This window comes from Rhinatrema bivittatum, chromosome 5, assembly GCF_901001135.1.
Source record: "Rhinatrema bivittatum chromosome 5, aRhiBiv1.1, whole genome shotgun sequence".
Taxonomy (NCBI): domain Eukaryota; kingdom Metazoa; phylum Chordata; class Amphibia; order Gymnophiona; family Rhinatrematidae; genus Rhinatrema; species Rhinatrema bivittatum.
Genome location: NC_042619.1, coordinates 214,583,222 through 214,602,635, shown reverse-complemented (window position 1 = coordinate 214,602,635; position 19,414 = coordinate 214,583,222). Strand labels below are relative to the sequence as shown.

General features: G+C 48.0%; 1 protein-coding gene across 4 annotated transcripts in view; it reads left to right on the top strand.

The window, feature by feature from the left end:
* Positions 1-19,414, top strand: part of DDX3X (DEAD-box helicase 3 X-linked) — a 293,692-nt gene that overhangs the window by 179,763 nt on the left and 94,515 nt on the right. For all 4 annotated transcript variants that reach the window (XM_029603138.1, XM_029603137.1, XM_029603141.1 and 1 more), the window contains 3 exons: positions 4,437-4,597; positions 4,946-5,090; positions 5,168-5,312. In XM_029603138.1, coding sequence (XP_029458998.1) covers positions 4,437-4,597; positions 4,946-5,090; positions 5,168-5,312 — 451 coding nt within the window. The remainder of the gene's footprint in view (positions 1-4,436; positions 4,598-4,945; positions 5,091-5,167; positions 5,313-19,414) is intronic.

The following is a 19,414-nucleotide window of genomic DNA, read 5'->3' as shown; positions in this document are numbered from 1 at the left end:
GCTTGTGCAGCTTCTGCTCTGGGAATGGGAGTCCCCCAAGTCTGGTCTCCGGGTGGGCAGGGCGATGGATGAGCTATATCCCCTGCCGGATCAGGCTCTTGAAATGCTTAAGGTCCCCAAGGTTGATACTTCGGTGTCTGCAGTCACCAAACGCACCACCATTCCGGTGGTGGGGGCAACGGTGTTTATCTTCAGGATCGCAAGCTGGAACTACATCTCAAGAGGATCTTTGAGGTGCTGGCCTTAGGAGTCCGGGTGACGGTTTGTAGCAGTCTCATGCAGCAGGCAAGCCTCAGGTGGGTTCAACAACTACTCAACACCCAGGACCTCTTGTCTGCAGAGCCGAACAAGCAGAGCGGCTCAAAAGTGAGATTGCGTATGGAGCTGATGCTCTTTATAATCTCCGGGTGCAGGCTAGGGCTATGGTCTCTACGGTTTCCACCAGGCGACTCCTCTGGCTGAGAAACTGGGTGGCGGACTCCTCCTCCAAATCAGTTGGGCACTCTCCCCTTCAAGGGCAAGTTGCTTTTTGGGGAGGACCTAGAGCAGCTTATTAAATCCTTAGGTGACCAGGTTCATAAGCTGCATGAGGACCACCCTAAACAGTCCAAATCCTTTTTTCCTCCTTGCTCTCGATTCAGGGGTCAGCGCTGTTACAAGCAGCCGCGGGGGTCTTTTCAGCGAAATACCTCCACCAGGTTGCAAGCATGGTCTCATTCCTTTCAGGGACATATGCCATTCTGGGATGGTAACACCCAAGTATCCACCATGAAGTCCTTGCAATGAGATGCGGACGGCCCATTCCTCCGTTCTGCCTTAGGTGGACATCTGTCCCTTTTTCTCGAGGAATGGGCCAAAATTACTATGGATCAATGGGTCCTCGACGTGATCGGAAGAGGTTGTGTTAGAATTTGCTCGGGACCTTCCGGACCGCTACCTGGCCTCTCCATGCGGCAGTCGAAAATGGCCAGCGGTGTCTCAGACTCTAGACAGGCTCCTGGAGCTTGGGGCCTTAGTCCTGGTTCCCCCAAAGGAACAGGGATCCGGCCAGTATTCCATCTTCTTTGTCGTCCCAAAAAGGATGGCTGCTCCCGACCGATCCTGGACCTCAGAATCAACCAGGCACTCCAGGTTCCCCATTTTCGGATGGAGACCCTGAGGGCAGTCAGTGGCAGCTCGCTCAGAGTTCCTTGCTTCCCTCGATCTCAGAGGCTTACCTCCACATCCCGATTCGCAAGGAGCACCAGAGGCTTCTTCGCTTCAACATACTGGGCCGGCACTACCAGTTTCAGGCACTTTCGTTTGGCCTTGCCACCGCACCTCACACATTCACCAAGGTGATGGTGGCGGCTTTCCTCTGGCAAGAGGGAATCTTAGTCCATCCCTACCTGGACGACTGGCTCATCCGGACGAAGTCTGAGAAGCTCTGCACGACAGCAGTCAGTCGGGTCGTGTAGGTCCTTGCCTCTCTCGGATGGATAGTCAACTACTCCAAGAGCAATCTCCTGCCCTTCCAGGTTCTGGAATTTCTGGGAGCTCGTTTCGACACTTGTGGGTCCAAGGTCTCCCTGCCAGGAGCTCAAGCTCATGAATCAAGTTCAGCATCTCTTCTCTCTTGATGCCCACGACCTGAGACTAACTTCAAGTCCTGGGCTTTATGGCTTCAACTATAGATCTGGTTCCCTGGGCGTTTCTGCATATGCATCCTTTGCAGAAAGCTCTACTAGCCTATTGGAAGCCGGTCTCTGAAGAGTTTCGGGCATCCCTACCACTTCCTGAGCCTACTATCACCAGCATGCAGTGGTGGCTCTCGCTCTGTCACCTGTCAAAGGGGATGTCCCTGGAGACTCCACGGTGGATTGTTGTGATGACGGATGCCAACCTATCAGGCTGTGGAGCAGTGTGTCAAACTCAATTGACCCAGGGACGATGGTCCATTATCCAATCCAAGTGGCACATCAACCGCCTGGAGGCCCGAGCTGTGCTACTGGCACTCAAGTTCTTCTTTCCCTTGCTCAGTCACAAAGCGGTGAGAGTCCTCTCGGACAATGCCACCATGGTAGCTTACATCAATCACCAGGAGGGTACCAGGAGTCGCATGGTGGCCCTGGAAGCCAGCAAACTGTTTGCTTGAGCAGAGCACCATTTGGATTGCCTGGCGGCCTTCCACATTGCAGGGAAGGAGAACGTTCAAGCAGACTTCCTCAGTCGTCAGCATCTCTATCCCGGAGAATGGGAGTTGTCAGAGGCAATGGATCTAGTCGTGCACAAGTGGAGGGGCTCCCCACTTGGACTTGATGGCCACCTTGAGGAATGCAAAGGCTCCCAGGTTCTTCAGTCGCAGAAGGGAGCACTGCTCGGAGGGTGTGGATGCTCTGGTCCTACCCTGGCCCAGCGACATCCTCTACATATTCCCACCATGGCCTCTGGTGGGAAAGGTACTCAGGATAGAGCTTCACAAGGGGCTGGTCATTCTTATCGTGCCAGAGTGGCCCTGGAGACTGTGGTTCGCAGATCTCGTGAATCTCACGTCGGATGGTCCTCTTTGTCTCTCACCTCCCCAACCTTCTACAACAAGGTCCTGTATTTTTCGATCAGGCGTATCACTTTTGTCTAGTGGCCTGGCTTTTGAGCAGCAGCGATTAAGAAAGAGGGGCTATAAGGAGGAAGTGATATCCACGCTCGTAAAACTTCTATGTTCGGGATTGGAGAGTGTTTGAAAATATGGGTGTGGAGGCTGATGTTTCAGCATGCAAGGCTTTGGTGTCCCTGGTTCTCTCCTTCCTTCAGAGTGGCCTCTCCAAAGATTTGTCTTTCAATTCCTTTTGTGTACACGTTTTCTGCACTCTATTCCCTCTTGGGGAGGCTGGACGGATATGTGCTGGCGGCCCATCCGGATGTCGCCCACTTTCTTAAGGGGGCTAAGCATTTGAATCCACCAGTCCAGGCTACTTGCCTGTCCCGGAGCCTTAACCTGGTTCTTCAGGTACTTTGCGAGGCACCCTTCGAACCCCTCCGGGCTATGCTCAAAGATCTGACTCTTAAGACTGTTTCTAGTGGCTATTTGCTCGGCCAGGAGGGTTTACGAGCTGCAAGCTTTATCCTGTAGGGTAGTCTCCTCTTTTTTTTTCATGTAAATCAATCAGTGGAGCTTCCTGCTTTTTCTCCAGAGGATATTAACATGTCTGGCGGGGATCTGCGACATTTGGATGTTAGTTCTCCTGCAATACCTACAGGTTACCAATGACTTCCGCATCTCCGATCATCTTTGTTTTATGGAGTGGGCCTCATAAGGGACAGAAGGCCTCTAAAGCCACCATAGCTTGCATCCACGTATCTTTGCCGGGGCCGGCCACTTCTGGAGGGTTTAAAAGCGCATTCATTGTGTTTGTAGGCTACCTCGTGGGCGGAGAGCCAGCTGGTCTCTCCACAGGAAATTTGCAGGGCAGCTACTTGGAAATCCCTGCATACTTTTGCTCTGCATTATCGTCTTGACGTACAGGCGCCAGTGTTTGGTTCCTTCGGCAGACAGGTACTTCGAGCGGGATTGTCTCAGTCCCACCCTAGTTAGGGAAGCTTTGGTACCTCCCACTGTCTGGACTGATCTGGGTACTTACAGGGAAAGAAATTGGTTCTTACCTGCTAATTTTCGTTCCTGTAGTACCACGGATTAGTCCAGACTCCCTCCCATTCTACTTTTTTCAGTCCGCTCGTAGTATTTTTCTTTACAGATAAGGAGAATGCCTTCTTCCTTGCAGAACTATTATATAACAGAACTATAAGGCACCGGACATATCTACCACATAGATAAGAGCTGTTCCTTTACTGTTCCAAATTCCAATTAATATTGTTCATGTTGGATTGGTTACTTGCTTGATCTTATTCAGGTTCAATTTCTGGTTATGTTTATCTGCTCTGATAACATTTATACTGAGGGCCACAGGGTGAGCACTGTCCTTGTATAGGATACCCTTTCAGTTTTTCTGGACAGGAGGCTCAACCCACTGTCTAGACTGATCCATGGTACTACATGAACAAAACTTAGCAGGTAAGAACCAATTTTCCTGTCTTGTCTTGAATGTTAAGGCTTCTATTGGTAGCTCAGTCATCTGCTGCAGACAAATTGTAATCTGCTTCTCCCTCTATAGGTGGGAGAAGCTGATATCACAGCTGCTACTGGCATGATGGATGACTCTTTGAGTAAAGTTCTGGAGAAATGCTCTAAAGCTTATTCTGCCAGGAAGTTCCCAATTGATAGTTTGGATCTATATTGGATATGGAATTTCATTGGTCTAAAACATGCAGTATGGAGTGGTGGTTTTCAGACTGTGTAGGGGCTTTTCTTTTGTCATGTTTCAGTTGCTAACTTGACAGTTCAATGTAAAGCTTGTGTAGATATATTCTTTAAAGCTTAAAATAACTTGTCTTGTTTGCAGTTTGCATACCGTTCCAGAGTTCGTCCATGCGTGGTCTATGGTGGTGCTGATATCGGTCAACAGATCCGGGATTTAGAACGTGGATGCCACTTACTTGTAGCAACTCCTGGACGTCTTGTTGACATGATGGAGAGGGGAAAGATTGGCCTGGACTTCTGCAAGTATGTTATACCCGTATTGGCATTTTAAACTGACATAAGAACATGGAACTTATCAGAACAGAGGAATTCTTAACTAAAGGTTCACAATTTATGGAATCTCAGGTCTTGGTATGGATAGTAACGCATACTGTATTGGTCAATTACTGTACCTCTGGTTATCCAGTATACACTTAATTGCCGCATCCTAGCATACTGTACCGACTTTGGCTGTCAGTGCCATCTGAACATGAGAGCCCAAATTTACTTGACCAGTTTTTATAAAAGCTACCTTAGTTTCATGTGAAAAGATTTTATTAAACAAGGATACTAGTTCTGAACTTTGTTTTTTTTTTAAATACCACTTTTCAGGTATCTGGTCTTGGATGAAGCTGATCGTATGCTTGATATGGGGTTTGAGCCTCAAATTCGGCGTATAGTTGAACAAGACACTATGCCGCCCAAAGGTGTGCGGCACACCATGATGTTCAGTGCCACTTTCCCCAAGGAAATCCAGGTAAGATGAAATCAGATGAGAAGACTTTTCAGAACTATTCTCATAAAGTTGCTAGAAAGCTTGTGTTCTCTTTACAGATACTTGCTCGTGACTTCCTGGATGAGTACATCTTCTTAGCAGTTGGCAGAGTTGGCTCCACATCAGAGAACATCACCCAGAAAGTAGTCTGGGTGGAAGAGTTGGACAAGCGCTCTTTCCTGCTTGACCTGCTGAATGCTACAGGTAGTGTTTGACCTGTTGCTAGAGAATAGCCCCATGTAGGAAGCAGGTCTTCCTCTGTGTTGCAGCATTGACTAATGCTGGTGACATCTTAAGTGCTTGAAGTTGCATTACAAATAAAATTTAGTTGGGTAGCATCATCTCCCAGGACAAGCAGGATGGTAGTCCTCACATGTGGGTGATGTCACTGGATGGAGCCCTATCATGGAAAACGTTTCTATCAAAGTTTCTAGAACTTTTGACTGGCACACTGAGCATGCCATGATCCCTGCAGCCACAGGGGTCTCCCTTCAGTCTCTCTTTTTCCTCCCCCCCCCCCCCCCCCCCCCCCCCCCCCCCCCACGCTGCAGTTTGCCTCATGGTTAGGAGCTCTGAGAATTTCTCATAATTTTCCTCACGGAAAAAATTAGTTTCCCTGTACATACCAGGATCAGTCCAGACAGTAGGGTTATGTCTCCCTTCCAGCAGGTGGAGTCAGGGGTCAAAGTTCTAAGCACCTCCCATATCCTAGTGCGATCCTCCAGTATTCCTCTGACTCCAGCAGGTGAAGGAAGACATCCCCTGCGGTCCTGTTACTTTAGTCAGCTGAGTAATCTTATCTTTATTTGCAGTAGAGAGATTTATGATTTTTGGCTTATCTTTGACTAGATCGTCTAGTGTTTAAAAAAAAAATTTTTTTTTTAAAGATTTTCTTTTTAATATTGTGTCTTTAAGCCTTATCCGGAAGACCCTTATCATTCCCAGGCAAAGAGGGGATTTACCGGTGGGCCTGTCCCTCCCCCTTTTCTGTGCCAGAGAAGTTTATACCTCTGAAGGGAGCTTAACTGTTTTGTTTAGATTCCAGGGAGGTTCTTATTCCCCTGAAGAAGCTCCATTAGCTATATCCTTTACAGATTAAAAAAATAAATAAAATAAAGACCAGTCTGTTTATTTTAAGGCGAAAAGATTTGAGACAAAGCATTTTGTCTTTGTTTTGGTTCAGAATTTCTTTTTAAAAAAAAAAATCAATCAGAGCCATCAGCGTGGCTCTCCAGAGACAGTCTTTGTTTTCAATGTGTTTCTGGCGGCGAAGGGCCGTCAGAACTGCCTCTGGTGGGCAGAAAACGGCAGTTACTGCAGACGTGCGATTTAAATTTGTCTCGGCCCGTTCCTTTGCCTCAGCCGGCTCAGTCTTCGAATCTCGGAGGAGCAGCGGCCATTTTAAATTCTGATCGTGGTGTGCCGCGGTCTGGGGCAGGGGAACTGCTTGAGGGATTATCTCCTCCTAATTTAAGTCCAGAGCACTCAAATTTCAATGAAAATGATTCCTTTCAGTCTCCTTTACCTCTGGAGGAGGTATTAAAACAACCATTTTCTTCTCAATTTATTTTATTAATGCACAAGGCATATTTGGAGGCTACAGCTGATGCTGAATTTAATAAACCACCATCTGCTAAAATTCCTAAACATGCAGATGAATTTATTTCACATAGGACTCCTGTAAGTCAGGATCCAGTTTTGCAAGACACTATTTTGGGAGCATCAACTGATACAGTGGATGAGGATATTATGGAATCAGCTCTGGTGGAGGGGGATGATCCTCAAGTACTGAGATTGTTTCGCAAGGAAGAATTGGATCCTCTTGGAGGAACTTGCAATTCCAACACCACAGCCACTGGTGGATTCTACTCCTGGGGATCCTGTTCTTTCAGGGATTAGGCCTCCACCAAAATCTTTCCCTTTTCATCCTAAGCTTTTTCAGTTGCTTGCTCGAGAATGAGATGTTCCAGAGGCTGGACTTAAAGTTACTAGAGCTATGGATAAGCTCTATCCGCTTCCACAAGAATTTCTGGATTTACTGAAAGTCCCTAAAGTGGATTCTGCAGTTTCTGCTATTGCTAAGCACACCACAATTCCAGTTACTGGAGGCACTGCTCTCAAGGATTTTCAAGATAGAAAACTTGAGGTTCTTCTTAAACGTATCTTTGAGGTATCCGCCTTAGGGGTACGGGCGGCGGTGTGCAGTAGTCTAATGCAGAGAGCTACCCTTCGGTGGGTTCAACAGCTGCTTACCTCTCAGGATTTACCAGCAGCAGAACTTGAGCAAGCCAACCGTTTGGAATCAGTGGTGGCATATACGGCTGATGCGTTGTATGACCTTTTACGTACTTCTTCTCGTACAATGGCTTCTGCAGTATCGGCAAGAAGACTTCTTTGGCTTCGCCATTGGGCAGCAGATGCAACATCCAAATCTAGATTGGGTTCTTTCCTTTTAAGGGATCCTTGCTTTTTGGGAAAGAGTTGGAGCAGCTCATTAAGGATTTAGGTGATAAGTGTATAAGTTACCGGAGGATAGACCGCGTTCCTATCGTTCCTTTAATACCTTTAGGGGTCGTTTTAGGGGCCAGAGACACTTTTGATCTTGTAGAATACCAACTTTTTCTACACGCCAACAACTTTCAAGAGCCCAGGTATGGTCCAATTCCTTTCGTGGGAGATGGCCTCTCCGTACTAACACCTCCCAAACTTTTCCAACCTCCAAAACTTCCCAATGAAGGTATGCCGGCCCATTCCTTGGTGCCAGAGATAAGAGGACGTCTCTCTCTTTTTCACAAGGAATGGGTCAAAATTACCTCAGACCATTGGGTCCTCAATATTATAAAACAAGGCAACGCTTTGGATTTTGCCCGCCCGTTACAGGATCTTTTTCTAGTTTCTCCGAGCGGTTCTTTTCTAAAACAAAAACTGTCAAACCTTACGTTTGCAGGATCTAGGAGCTATTGTTTCGGTCCCTCGGTCACAACATCAGACAGGGCGTTATTCAATTTATTTCATTGTTCCCAAAAAAGAAGGGACATTTCGTCCGATCTTGGACTTGAAGGCAGTAAACAAGTCACTTCGGGTTCCTCATTTCCGCATGGAGACCTTAAGATCCATGATTGCGGCCATTCACAAGAACGAATTTTTGGCCTCTAGATCTAACCAAAGCTTATCTTCATAGTCCAATTCAGGAGGCACATCAGAAATGTTTCATGGTGTTGGGCGAACACTATCAGTTTCGAGCTTTTCCTTTTTGGTCTAGCAACGGCGCCACGAGTATTTACCAAGGTGATGGTGGTAGTTGCAGCAGAGTTAAGACTGGAAGGGATTTTAGTTCATCCCTATCTCGACGATTGGCTCATCCGGGCAAAGTCCCAGACTCTTTGCAGACTGGCAATTCAGAAGGTTTTACATCTTCTTCATACACTAGGTTGGGTAGTCAACTTCAAGAAAAGTCATCTGGTTCCGAAACAGGTATTGCAGTTTCTGGGTGCTCGATTCGATACAGCTGTGGGGAAAGTTTTTTTTTTTTTTCTTCCACAGGATTGAATGCTCAAATTAATGGCGCAAGTTCGTCGCCTTTTGGATCTGAGTTTTCCTACGGTATGGGATTATTTACAGGTTCTTGGTTCTATGGCATCTACTCTGGATATGGTCCCATGGGCTTTTGCACATTTAAGACCTTTGCAAAAGGCGTTTCTTTCCAGGTGGGACCCCAAGTCAGAGGAGTTTCATCTTCCTCTACCACTTCTGGAGCCAGCTCGGTCCAGTTTAAAGTGGTGGTTAGTGCCACATCACCTACAGAAGGGGATCGATCTGGAACCTCCTCAGTGGATATTGATGACAACGGATGGAAGTCTCTTCGGTTGGGGAGCTGTATGCCAGTCACAATCGATACAAGGTCGATGGACAGATTCACAGGCCAAATGGTCCATCAATCGCTTGGAAACCAGAGCGGTACGACTAGCACGCCGCAGATTTCTGCCACTTATTCAGCATCAGTCAGTGAGGGTTCTCTCCTACAATGCCACGACAGTAGTGTACATCAACAGACAAGGTGGCACAAAGTCGCTCTGTCGCCATAGAAGCAGACATGCTAATGACCTGGGCAGAGTCTCATCTACGCCGTCTAACAGCATCACACATAGCAGGAGTAGACAATGTTCAAGCGGACTTTCTAAGTCGTCAGTATCTTAGATCCCGGAGAGTGGGAACTTTCCTGGGAGGCAATGAACATACTCATCCGAAGGTGGGGGACACCGAGGCTAGATCTGATGGCTACCCGCGACAATGCGAAAGTGGCTCGATTCTACAGTCTAAGGAGAGAACACGGAGCGGAAGGGGTGGATGCCTTGGTTCTACCTTGGCCCAAAGACATCCTTATGTGTTTCCACCATGGCCACTAATAGGAAAAGTCGTGAGACTATTAGAATCCCACGAAGGTCCGGTGATTCTCGTTGCTCCAGAATGGCCTCGCAGACCATGGTATGCGGATCTCATCAACTTAGCAATCGATGGTCCAGTCCGCCTAGGCCACCTCAACAATCTCCTTCGACAAGGTCCAGTATATTTCGACCAGGTGTTTCACTTTTGTCTAGCGGCCTGGCTTATGAAAGGTGGCAATTAAAAAAAAAAAGAGGCTATCCAGACTCAGTCATCACCACCATGCTTAGTTCGAGAAAACCACCTACTTCTCTCACCTATGTTAGTATGGAAGGTATTTGCTTGGTGTAGTAAGTCCGGCTTATCTCCGCGCATAGCTACAGTCTTAGACATTTTGGCTTTCTTACAAGACTGTTTAAAAAAGGGTCTAGCTTATAATTCGCTCCGCGTCCAAGTTGTGGCAATTGGCTGTTTAAGGGGTAAGGAGAATGGTGTGTATTGCTATGCATCAGGATGTTGTCAGTTTTCTCAAAGGAGCCAAACATTTGAAACCACCAATCCGGGCTATCTGTCCATCTTGGAATCTGAATTTGGTTCTTCGTAGTCTTTATGCTCCTCCTTTTGAACCCCTTAAGCGAACAACTTTGAAGGACTTAACGCTCAAGGCAGTGTTTCTCTTGTCAATTTGTTCTGCTCGGCGCATTTCAGAGATTCAGGCATTGTCTTGCCGTGATCCTTTCTTAAGAATTTCAGATTCAGGTATATCATTACGTACAGTACCATCCTTTTAGCCCAAAGTGGTTTCCTCTTTTCATATCAGTCTGTTGAATTGCCAGCTTTTCCAGATTTGGATAAATCTTCTCAATCATGAGACTTAAAAAGACTTTATGTCCGCCGAGTGCTTTTACGTTATTTAGAGATTACTAATGCCTTTCGTCTTTCGGACCACCTTTTTGTTCTATGGAGTGGTCCTAAGAAGGGCTATCAGGCTTTAAAAGCTACCATTGCACGATGGTTGAAGGAGGCCATTGCTTCGGCATACATTTGTAACGGTCGTCCAGTTCCTGATGGTCTCAAGGCGCATTCGATACGTTCTCAGGTGGCATCTTGGGCCGAGAGTCATTGTTTCACCACAAGAAATTTGTAGAGCTGTGACTTGGAAATCTTTGCATGCTTTTGCCAAACATTATTGTTTGGACGTTCGCGCTCCAGATGTCGACTTTCGGCACTAGTGTGTTGAAGGCGGGACTCTCCGGATCCCACCCCATTTAGGGTACATCCTTACTGTCTGGACTGATCCTGGTATGTACAGGGAAAGGAAAATTAGTTCTTACCTGATTAATTTTTGTTCCTGTAGTACCAAGGATCAGTCCAGATGCCCGCCCAGTTTTTTTCCGGAGAGTTCGCTATTGAATACTGTTTATTTCTTATTTTGATTTCCTTTTTATATTTTTACTATGCAATGATTTAAGAAGCTCTGACTATTATGTTATTTTTTTCATGTTATGTATTTGTTCTATTCATATAATATAGTTGATCTAGTCATTGATTATCCTTCTTCATGAGTTTCTGCTTTGTTATTCAAAATACTGGAGGATCGCAGGAGGCACCCTGGGATATGGGAGGTGCTTAGAACTTTGACCTCTGACTCCACCTGCTGGAAGGGAGACAAAACCCTACTGTCTGGACTGATCCTTGGTACTACAGGAACGAAAATTATCAGGTAAGAACTAATTTTCCTATTTTACTTTAAAAAATAAATAAATAAATAATCATTGCCTCATAGGGGTCTCCCATCAGAATAGTGTTTTTCTATCGTTCGGTGAGTAAGTTCACTATTCCCAGTCGATTCCTGCCTCCACCTTTTTTGATGTCTGCAGGCCATTGACCGTTTTTGGGCCTCAACCTCTACCATTATGGCAACAGGTTACCGAAAATGTCAGGAGTGCCCCTGAACCATGTCGATTACAGACATAAGAACATAAGAAATTGCCATGCTGGGTCAGACCAAGGGTCCATCAAGCCCAGCATCCTGTTTCCAACAGAGGCCAAACCAGGCCACAAGAACCTGGCAATTACCCAAACACTAAAGATCCCATACTACTGATGCAATGGTGCTTAGACTCCAGAGTCTAAGCACCATTGTCCCAGTCCTGCAGCAGGAACTGTGCCGGCCAGTATTCTATTTCCTTCATCGTACCCAAGAAGGACTGTTCCTTCCGTCCGATACTGGACCTCAAGAGGGTCAATCAGGCCCTCAAGATCCCACATTTTCGCATGGAAACCCTGAGAGCAGTTATCGCAGTGGTTCATCCCTGCGAATTCCTTGCCTCTCTCGATGTGACAGAGGCCTGCTTCCATATTCCGATCCACCGCAATTACCAAAAGTATCTTCACTTCCACATCCTCGGCCGGGATTTTAAGTTCAGAGCGTTGCCATTCGGCCTCTCCACTGCCCCACGTACCTTCACAAAGGCCGTGGTGGTGGCGGCTGCCCTTCTCCGAGGAGTCCTAGTCCACCCCCCCTATCTGGACGACTGGCTCGTGCAGGCCAAGTCAGCGAATCTCTGCAGGCAGTGGATCGGGTCCTAGCTCTCCTCTCTTCCCTGGGATGGATAGTCAATTTTCCCAAAAGCAATCTCCAGCCTTCCCAAGTGTTGGAATTCCTGGGGGGCCCGTTTCAATATGCGGGTTGGCAAGGTGTCCCTGCCTAGCGCTCAAGCTCTCAAACTGACCAATCAGGTATGGGAACTCCTCGCCCTCTTCCGATAGCGTGGGACTATCTCCAAGTTCTGGGCTCAATGGCCTCCACCCTCGACCTCGTCCCATGGGCTTTTGCGCATATGCGTCCATTGCAGAGAGCTTTACTATTCCGTTGGCAGCTGGTGTCAGAGCAGTTCCACATGGTCCCTCCCCCTTTCGGTAGAGACCGAAAGGGGGAGGGACCATGTGGAACTTGCAGTGGTGGCTTTCGCTCCCTCATCTCATCTGGGGAATGCCTCTTCTGACTCCACAGTGGATGGTAGTGACCATGGATGCCAGTCTCTCCAGCTGGGGAGCAGTCTGCCAGTCCCAGTCCTCGCAGGTGATTTGGTCTCCGGCTCACTCAGTGGCACATCAATCGGCTGGAAGCCCGAGCAGTATGTCTGGCGCTACAGGAGTTTCTACCCTTAATCCGCGGCTAGGCGGTGAGGGTCCTATCAGACAACTCCACCACGGTTGCTTATATCAACCGCCAGGGGGACATGTGCAGTCACCTGGTGGCCCTAGAAGCCAGCAGTCTCTTTGCTTGGGCGGAGCATCATCTGGACTCCCTGGCGGCCTCCCATATTGTGGGCAAGGAAGAATGTACAGGCAGACTTCCTCAGTCGTCAGTCTCTGGATCCGGGAGAGTGGGAACTCTCGGACGAAGCCATGGATCTGATTGTCGACAGGTGGGGTCCCCCTCACCTGGACCTCATGGCGACCTTGCGCAATGCCAAGGCCAACAGGTTCTCTAGCCGCTGGAGGGAGCATTGTTCGGAGGGTGTGGATGCTGTAGCTCTCCCCTGGCCCACAGACGACGTTCTTTACATGTTCCCTCCGTGGCCTCTGGTGGGAAAAGTTCTCCGAAGAATAGAACTTCATCTGGAGCCAGTGGTGCTGGTAGCGCTCGAATGGCCCCGCAGACCGTGGTTCGCGGACCTAGTCAACCTGGCCACGTATGGGCCGCTTCGTCTTAGCCATCTTCCTCGCCTGCTCCGACAGGGGCCCGTATTTTTTGACTAGGCCGATCACTTTTTGTCTAGCGGCCTGGCTTTTGAAAGGCGACGTCTGAGGCGTAAGGGCTATAGAGAGGGGACTATCTCCACTCTTATGCGGGCTTACAAATAGCCCACATTAACTTAAGTGCGTGTGTGGAAGGATTTTGAGTCCGTCTGTACTGAATCGGGTGTTTTGACTCGCTCCGCTCCAATTTTGGTGGTTCTGTTTCCTCCAAAAAGGTCTTTCCAAAGGTCTCTCCTTTTACGCATTCAATTGTCCGCCCTCTGAGTCCTTCTTGATAGAGTAGACGGGCATCCCTTGGCGTCTCATCCGGACATGGTTAATTTCTTGAAAGGCGTCAAGCACCTGAGGCCACCCATTTGCTCCACTTACCCGTCGTGGAGTCTCAATCTCGTTCTTCGGGCTCTTTGTACTGCCCTGTTCGAGCCCCTTCGGGCTACGGTGAAAGAACTCTCTCAAGGCAGTTTACCCCATCTGAACTTGATGGCGATGCACAGGAATACCAAGGCCCCACACTGCTTATCGCCAGAGAACACCCTGAGCAGAAGGGGTCGATGCCCTGGTCCTCCTGTGGCTGAACACAGTTCTGCTTTGTTTCCTCCATTGCCTCTGATAGAAAAGATTCTTCGGAGAATAGGTTCATCCTGGTCCGGTGATTTTGGTGGCCTGAAGACCTTGGTTTGCAGACCTGTTCAATCTGGCATTGGGCGGTCCCATGCACCTGGCTCATCTTTTGAACCTGCTACAGCAAGGCCCCATATTTTTCAACCAGGCAGATCGCTTCTGTCTAGGGGCCTGGCTTTTGAGAGGAGGTGGCTGAGGAGTAAAGGCTACCAGGAGGATGTCATTACTACCCTGCTTCGAGCTCTCAAGGTGGATGCAGCCATTTTGGTGGTTACTAAGAAGACTACCATCCTGGTGATGGGAGCAGCGGCTCTCAAGGATCTCCAGGATAGGAAGCTGAACTTTCTGCTTAAGCAGCTTTTTGGAGTTTCTGCTTTGGCCCTTCGAGCAGTGGTGTGTGGAAGTCTGATGCAGAGAGCCTGTTTGTCCTGGGTGCAGAAGACACATGACAGTGGATCCTTGAGGTAGTAAGAGACGGTTACGCCTTAGAAATTTCTCGGCCACTCAGGGACGCCTTTATAGTCTCCTGCTGCATCTCCCAGAGCAAGCAGGAAGTGGTGCGGGACACGCTATGGTGATTACAGCTTCTTTGCACTGTTCCTGTGCCCCCTCAGGAGAGTGGGCAGGAATTCAGTTTACTCGGTGGTCCCAAAGAAGGAAGGGGCTTTTCAGCCCATTCTTTATCCTGAGAAGGTGAATTTGCCCTCCAGGTGCCGTGGTTTCAGATGGAGACTTTGCACACTGTGATAGTGGTGGTGGTGCGCAAAGGGGAGTCTTTAGCGTCCCTGGATCTGTCAGAGGCCTGCCTTCATATCCCTATTTGACACAAACAGGCTTCTGAAATTCATGATTTTGGGAGAACATTTCCAGTTTTGAGCTCTTCCCTTTGTGCGCTGTGCCATCACTAACCCATTCACAAAGGTGATGGTAGTAGTAGCGGTGGCCCTAGAGGGCATTCTGGTGCACCTGTACCTAGACTATTTGCTCATCTGAGCAAAGTTGGAGGTAGTGTGGTCTCAGTCCAGCAGGTGCTTCAGTTTCTGGGTGTGCTGGGCTTGGTGACTAACCTAGCAGGAGAGTCATCTGAAGCAGACTCAATCCTTGGAGTACCTAGGGTCTCACTTCTATACTAGTCTGGGGAAGATGTTCCTGACCACATTTCTCAAGCTGCAGATTCAGGTTCTTCAGTTGCAGAGCTTGGTGGTGCCCAAGGTTTGGGATTACCTACAGGTCCTGGGGTCCATGGCTTATATGCTGGATTTAGTGCCATGAGCTTTTGCTCACATGTGTTCTCTGCAGGAGGGTGTTATCCAGCTGGAAGAATTTCAGCGTCCATTGCCAGAGGAGGCCAGGTCCAGTCTTTCATGGTGCTGGAACAGCCACCATCTCGAAGGGAATGGATCTGGAAATGCCCAGCTAGATACTTGTAACCATGGATTCCAGCCTCTCTGGATGGAGGCAATTTGCCTGGGGAAATCAGCCCAGGGCCATTGGTTGCCAGAGGAGGCGGCTTGGTCAATCAATCGATTGGAAACATGTGCAAGGCCTTGTTGGCCTTTCTTCCGCTCATTCAGGGCAAATCACTGCAAGTATTATCAGACAATGCGACAACAGTAGCATACATCAATTCAGTGGTACAAAGAGTAGTCTAGTGGCATTTTGGAAGCCCAGGAGCTGTTTCTCCGCCCACAAACATCTGGAGATACTAGCTTCTTTTCATGTGGCCACTGTGGACAATGTGCAAGCAGATTCCTCAGCAGGCATCATTTGGATCTGGGGGACTGAGATTTGTCTGCCGAAGCCTTCGCCTTGCTGCAAGCAAGGTGGGAAGAATCAGTGATAGACCTCATGGCAACTCTAGCGAATGAAAAAATGGGTTGCTTTTTCAGTTGCAGATGGGAGGTCTGATCGGAGGGTATACTTATAGATGCTCTCAGTGGTGGCAGACACACCTCTTGCAGTACGTTTCCTCCATGACCACTCGTAGGCCGGGTGCTGCTGCACATCGAAACTCATCCGGGCAGGGTGATTCCGGTGGTGCTCGAGTGGCCGCAGCAGCTGTGGTTTGCGGACCTTGTGTCTTGTAGTGGATGGACTTATTTGCTTGGCTTACCTGAGTTACTTCACCAGGGACCTGTTCATTCAGAGCGGGAGGATTGCTTCTGTCTAGCAGCCTGGTGTTTGAGAGGCAGCGGCTCCATTTGAAGGGATACTCTGAGCCAGTTATTGCAACTTTGCTTCAGGCAAGGAGGCCTTACATTTCAATGGCTTATGTCCGATGGGGAGTATTTAAGGACTGGAACTTCTTTTAAACACCATGATTCAGAGGTGGACGTCCCGCAGATCTTGTAATTTCTGCAATGCTGGTTATCTAAGGGGCTAGCATACAGTTCCCTCCGGGTCCAAGTAGCAGCTTTGGATTCCATGTGCAGCAGGATTCAGGGAAAGCCACTAGCATCTCAGCCAGCTGTGGCTTGTTTTCTGAGAGGGGCAATGCATCTGTGTCCTCCAGTGTGGAAGATCTGCCCAGCATAGAATCTGAATTTGGTTCTTCGGATGCTGTGTGGGCCCCCTTTTAACTGATGCAGAGGGCATCATTGAAAGATTTAACCTTGAAGACTGTTTTCCTGGTGGCTATTTGTTCAGACTAATCTGAGCTGTAAGCGTTGTGTAGGGACACTTTCCTCTATTTTTCAGACAATGGGGTCTCCTTACAATCAGTTCCTTCCTTTTTGCCAAAGGTAGTGTCCTCTTTTCACCTTAACCAGGTGGTGGAGTTTCCTGCCTTTTTGAACTTGGCAACAGATTCTTCGATGACTCAAACTTCGTTTATTGGACATGCATTGTATCCTTTTGTGATATCTCAAGGTGATTAATCCCAGAGATCAGATCATCTGTTTGTCCTGTTCAATGGAGCCAAGAAGGGAAATAAGGCTTCCAAAGGCTCGATAGCTTCGGCTTACACCTGCAAGGGTCGGCCGGTGATGGAGAGGTTGCAAGCACATTCCACTAGGGCGCAGGCAACCTCTTTGGCGGAGTGTCAATTTCTTTCTCCACAGGAGATCTACTGTGTGGCGACATGGTCTTCTCTTCACACTTTTACCAAACATTATTGCTTAGATGTGCATGCCCTAGAGCAGGCAATTGTTTGGAGAGAGTTTGTGTGGGTCTTTTGGGATCCCGCCCAGAGTAGAGGGACTTGGGTACATCTCACTCATCTGGACTGATCCAGGGCACAAACAGAAAAGGAAAATTGGTTCATTCTTGCTAATTTTCAGTACCACAAATCAGTCCAGAGACCCGTTCCCATCTTTCGAAAGACTTCCTTGATTCTGGATGTTGCTGGTAGGGATGCATAAACCCACTCGTCTGGACTGATGTGTGGTTATTCAGGAATGAAAATTAGCAGGTAAGAACCAGTTTTCCTTTAAAGAAGATAAATGCAGCTCTGTTCTGTTTCCACATGGAAACTGAGGTCCGTTATAACGGAAGTACACAAGGGAGACTTCTTGGAATCTCTCATCTTGATTGAGGTGTATCTACACATAGCCATCAGGCCGGAGCACCAGAGAATCCTGAGGTTTCATGGTCCTAAGGGAACATTCTCTGTTTCAAGCCCTTCCCTCTGGCGTCAGCTCCATGTACCTTCACCAAGGTGATGGTGGTGGTGGGGGCACCTTCATCGCAAAAGGGAGGGTGTGTTATAGCATCTGTCTGGACTGGTTCATTCATGTGAAACTAGAGGACCCTTGACAATCAGTACAAAAGTTACCAACATGCTTGAAGACTCTCTAGGATGGGGGTGAACTTAGCAACGAGCCATTTAATCCTCTTACAAGCTCTAGAGTACCTGGGAGCTCAGTTCAACACACTGGAGAGTTTCTCACGGAGTGAGTGCTGAAGTTGCAAAGTCAGATTAGGCTTCTGCTAGTACTTTTGGTTGCTCACTTTTGCTAAGCATTATCGCTTGGATGTAGGGGGATTTGGCTTCCATGTGCTTTAGTGAACATAAGAAATTGCCATGCTGGGTCAGACCAAGGGTCCAACAAGCCCAGCATCCTGTTTCCAACAGAGGCCACAAGAACCTGGCAAGTACCCAAACACTAAGAAGATCCCATGCTACTGATGCAGTTAATAGCAGTGGCTATTCCCTAAGTAAACTTGATTAATAGCCGTTAAAGGACTTCTCCTCCAAGAACTTATCCAAACCTTTTTTGAACCCAGCTACACTAATTGCACTAATCACATCCTCTGGCAACAAATTCCATAGCTTAATTGTGCGTTGAGTGACACAGAATTTTCTCAGATTAGTCTTAAATGTGCTACTTGCTAACTTCATGGCATGCCCCCTAGTCCTATTATTCGAAAGTGTAAATAAGTCACATCTACTCGTTCAAAACCTCTCATGATCTTAGACCTCTATCATATCCCCCCTCAGCCGTCTCTTCTCCAAGCTGAACAGCTAACCTCTTCAGCCTTTCCTCATAGGGAAGCTGTTCCATTCCCTTTATCATTTTGGTTGCCCTTCTCTGTACCTTCTCCATCTCAACTATATCTTTTTTAAGATGTGGTGACCAGAATTGTACACAGTATTCAAGGTGTGGTCTCACCATGGAACGATATAGAGGCATTATGACATTTTCCGTTTTATTAACCATTCCTTTCCTAATAATTCCTAACATTCTGTTTGCTTTTTTGACTGCTGCAGCACACTGAGCCGACTATTTTAAAGTATCCACTATGATGCCTAGATCTTTTTCCTGTGTGGTAGCTCCTAATATGGAACCTAACATCATGTAACTACAGCAAGAGTTCCCTGTACGTACCCGGATCAGTCCAGACACCTGGGTTTTGCCCCCGCACCAGCAGATGGAGACAGAGCAAGATTTTGATTGGCTCAGCCCTGCATATATATAGCAGCGTGCCAGCCTCAGCCTCTGTCTTTCTCTGTCTCCAGCAGATGGTGCAGTTGCTAAGCCTCAGTCTCTGTGAAACTTGGTGTTTGTGGTAGTGTTAGGTTTTTTTTTCTGAGAGTTTAAAAAAAAAAAAGAAAGAAAAAGGGTTTAGAAGAATTTTGAAGCCTGTCCCGCACCGTGAGTTCCTCCCAGGGGGGTTGAAAGTCCTGAGGGGATCTCTTCTCCCCCCCTCCCCGGTCGAGGCTGCTGCTAAGGGTCGAGGACCTGGCCTTTTCCGGTTAGCAGCATTGGGGGTTGACACCGGGGAGCCCGGTTCACTCACCCCTACTGGAGCAGGAGTCCAGTACCTGGGACAGCGCTGGCAAGCATTTAAAAAAACCAAAAAAAACCTGCTTTATTTTTTACTCAGCGCGCCGACTCTCCGCTGCTCGTTTTAATTTTATTTCGACTCGTTTTTCATTTTTATTAGTTGCAGGGGGGAGTCCGATGCCGCGGGGGTCAGCTTGTCACGCGATGGGGTTTGCGCTAATTGTGTACCAGGTGGTGAAGGTCCGTCTGGGGCTGGTCGGGGAGGCCGGTCTCGGGCGCCGCGGTTCGGGGAAACCTTACCTCAGCGTC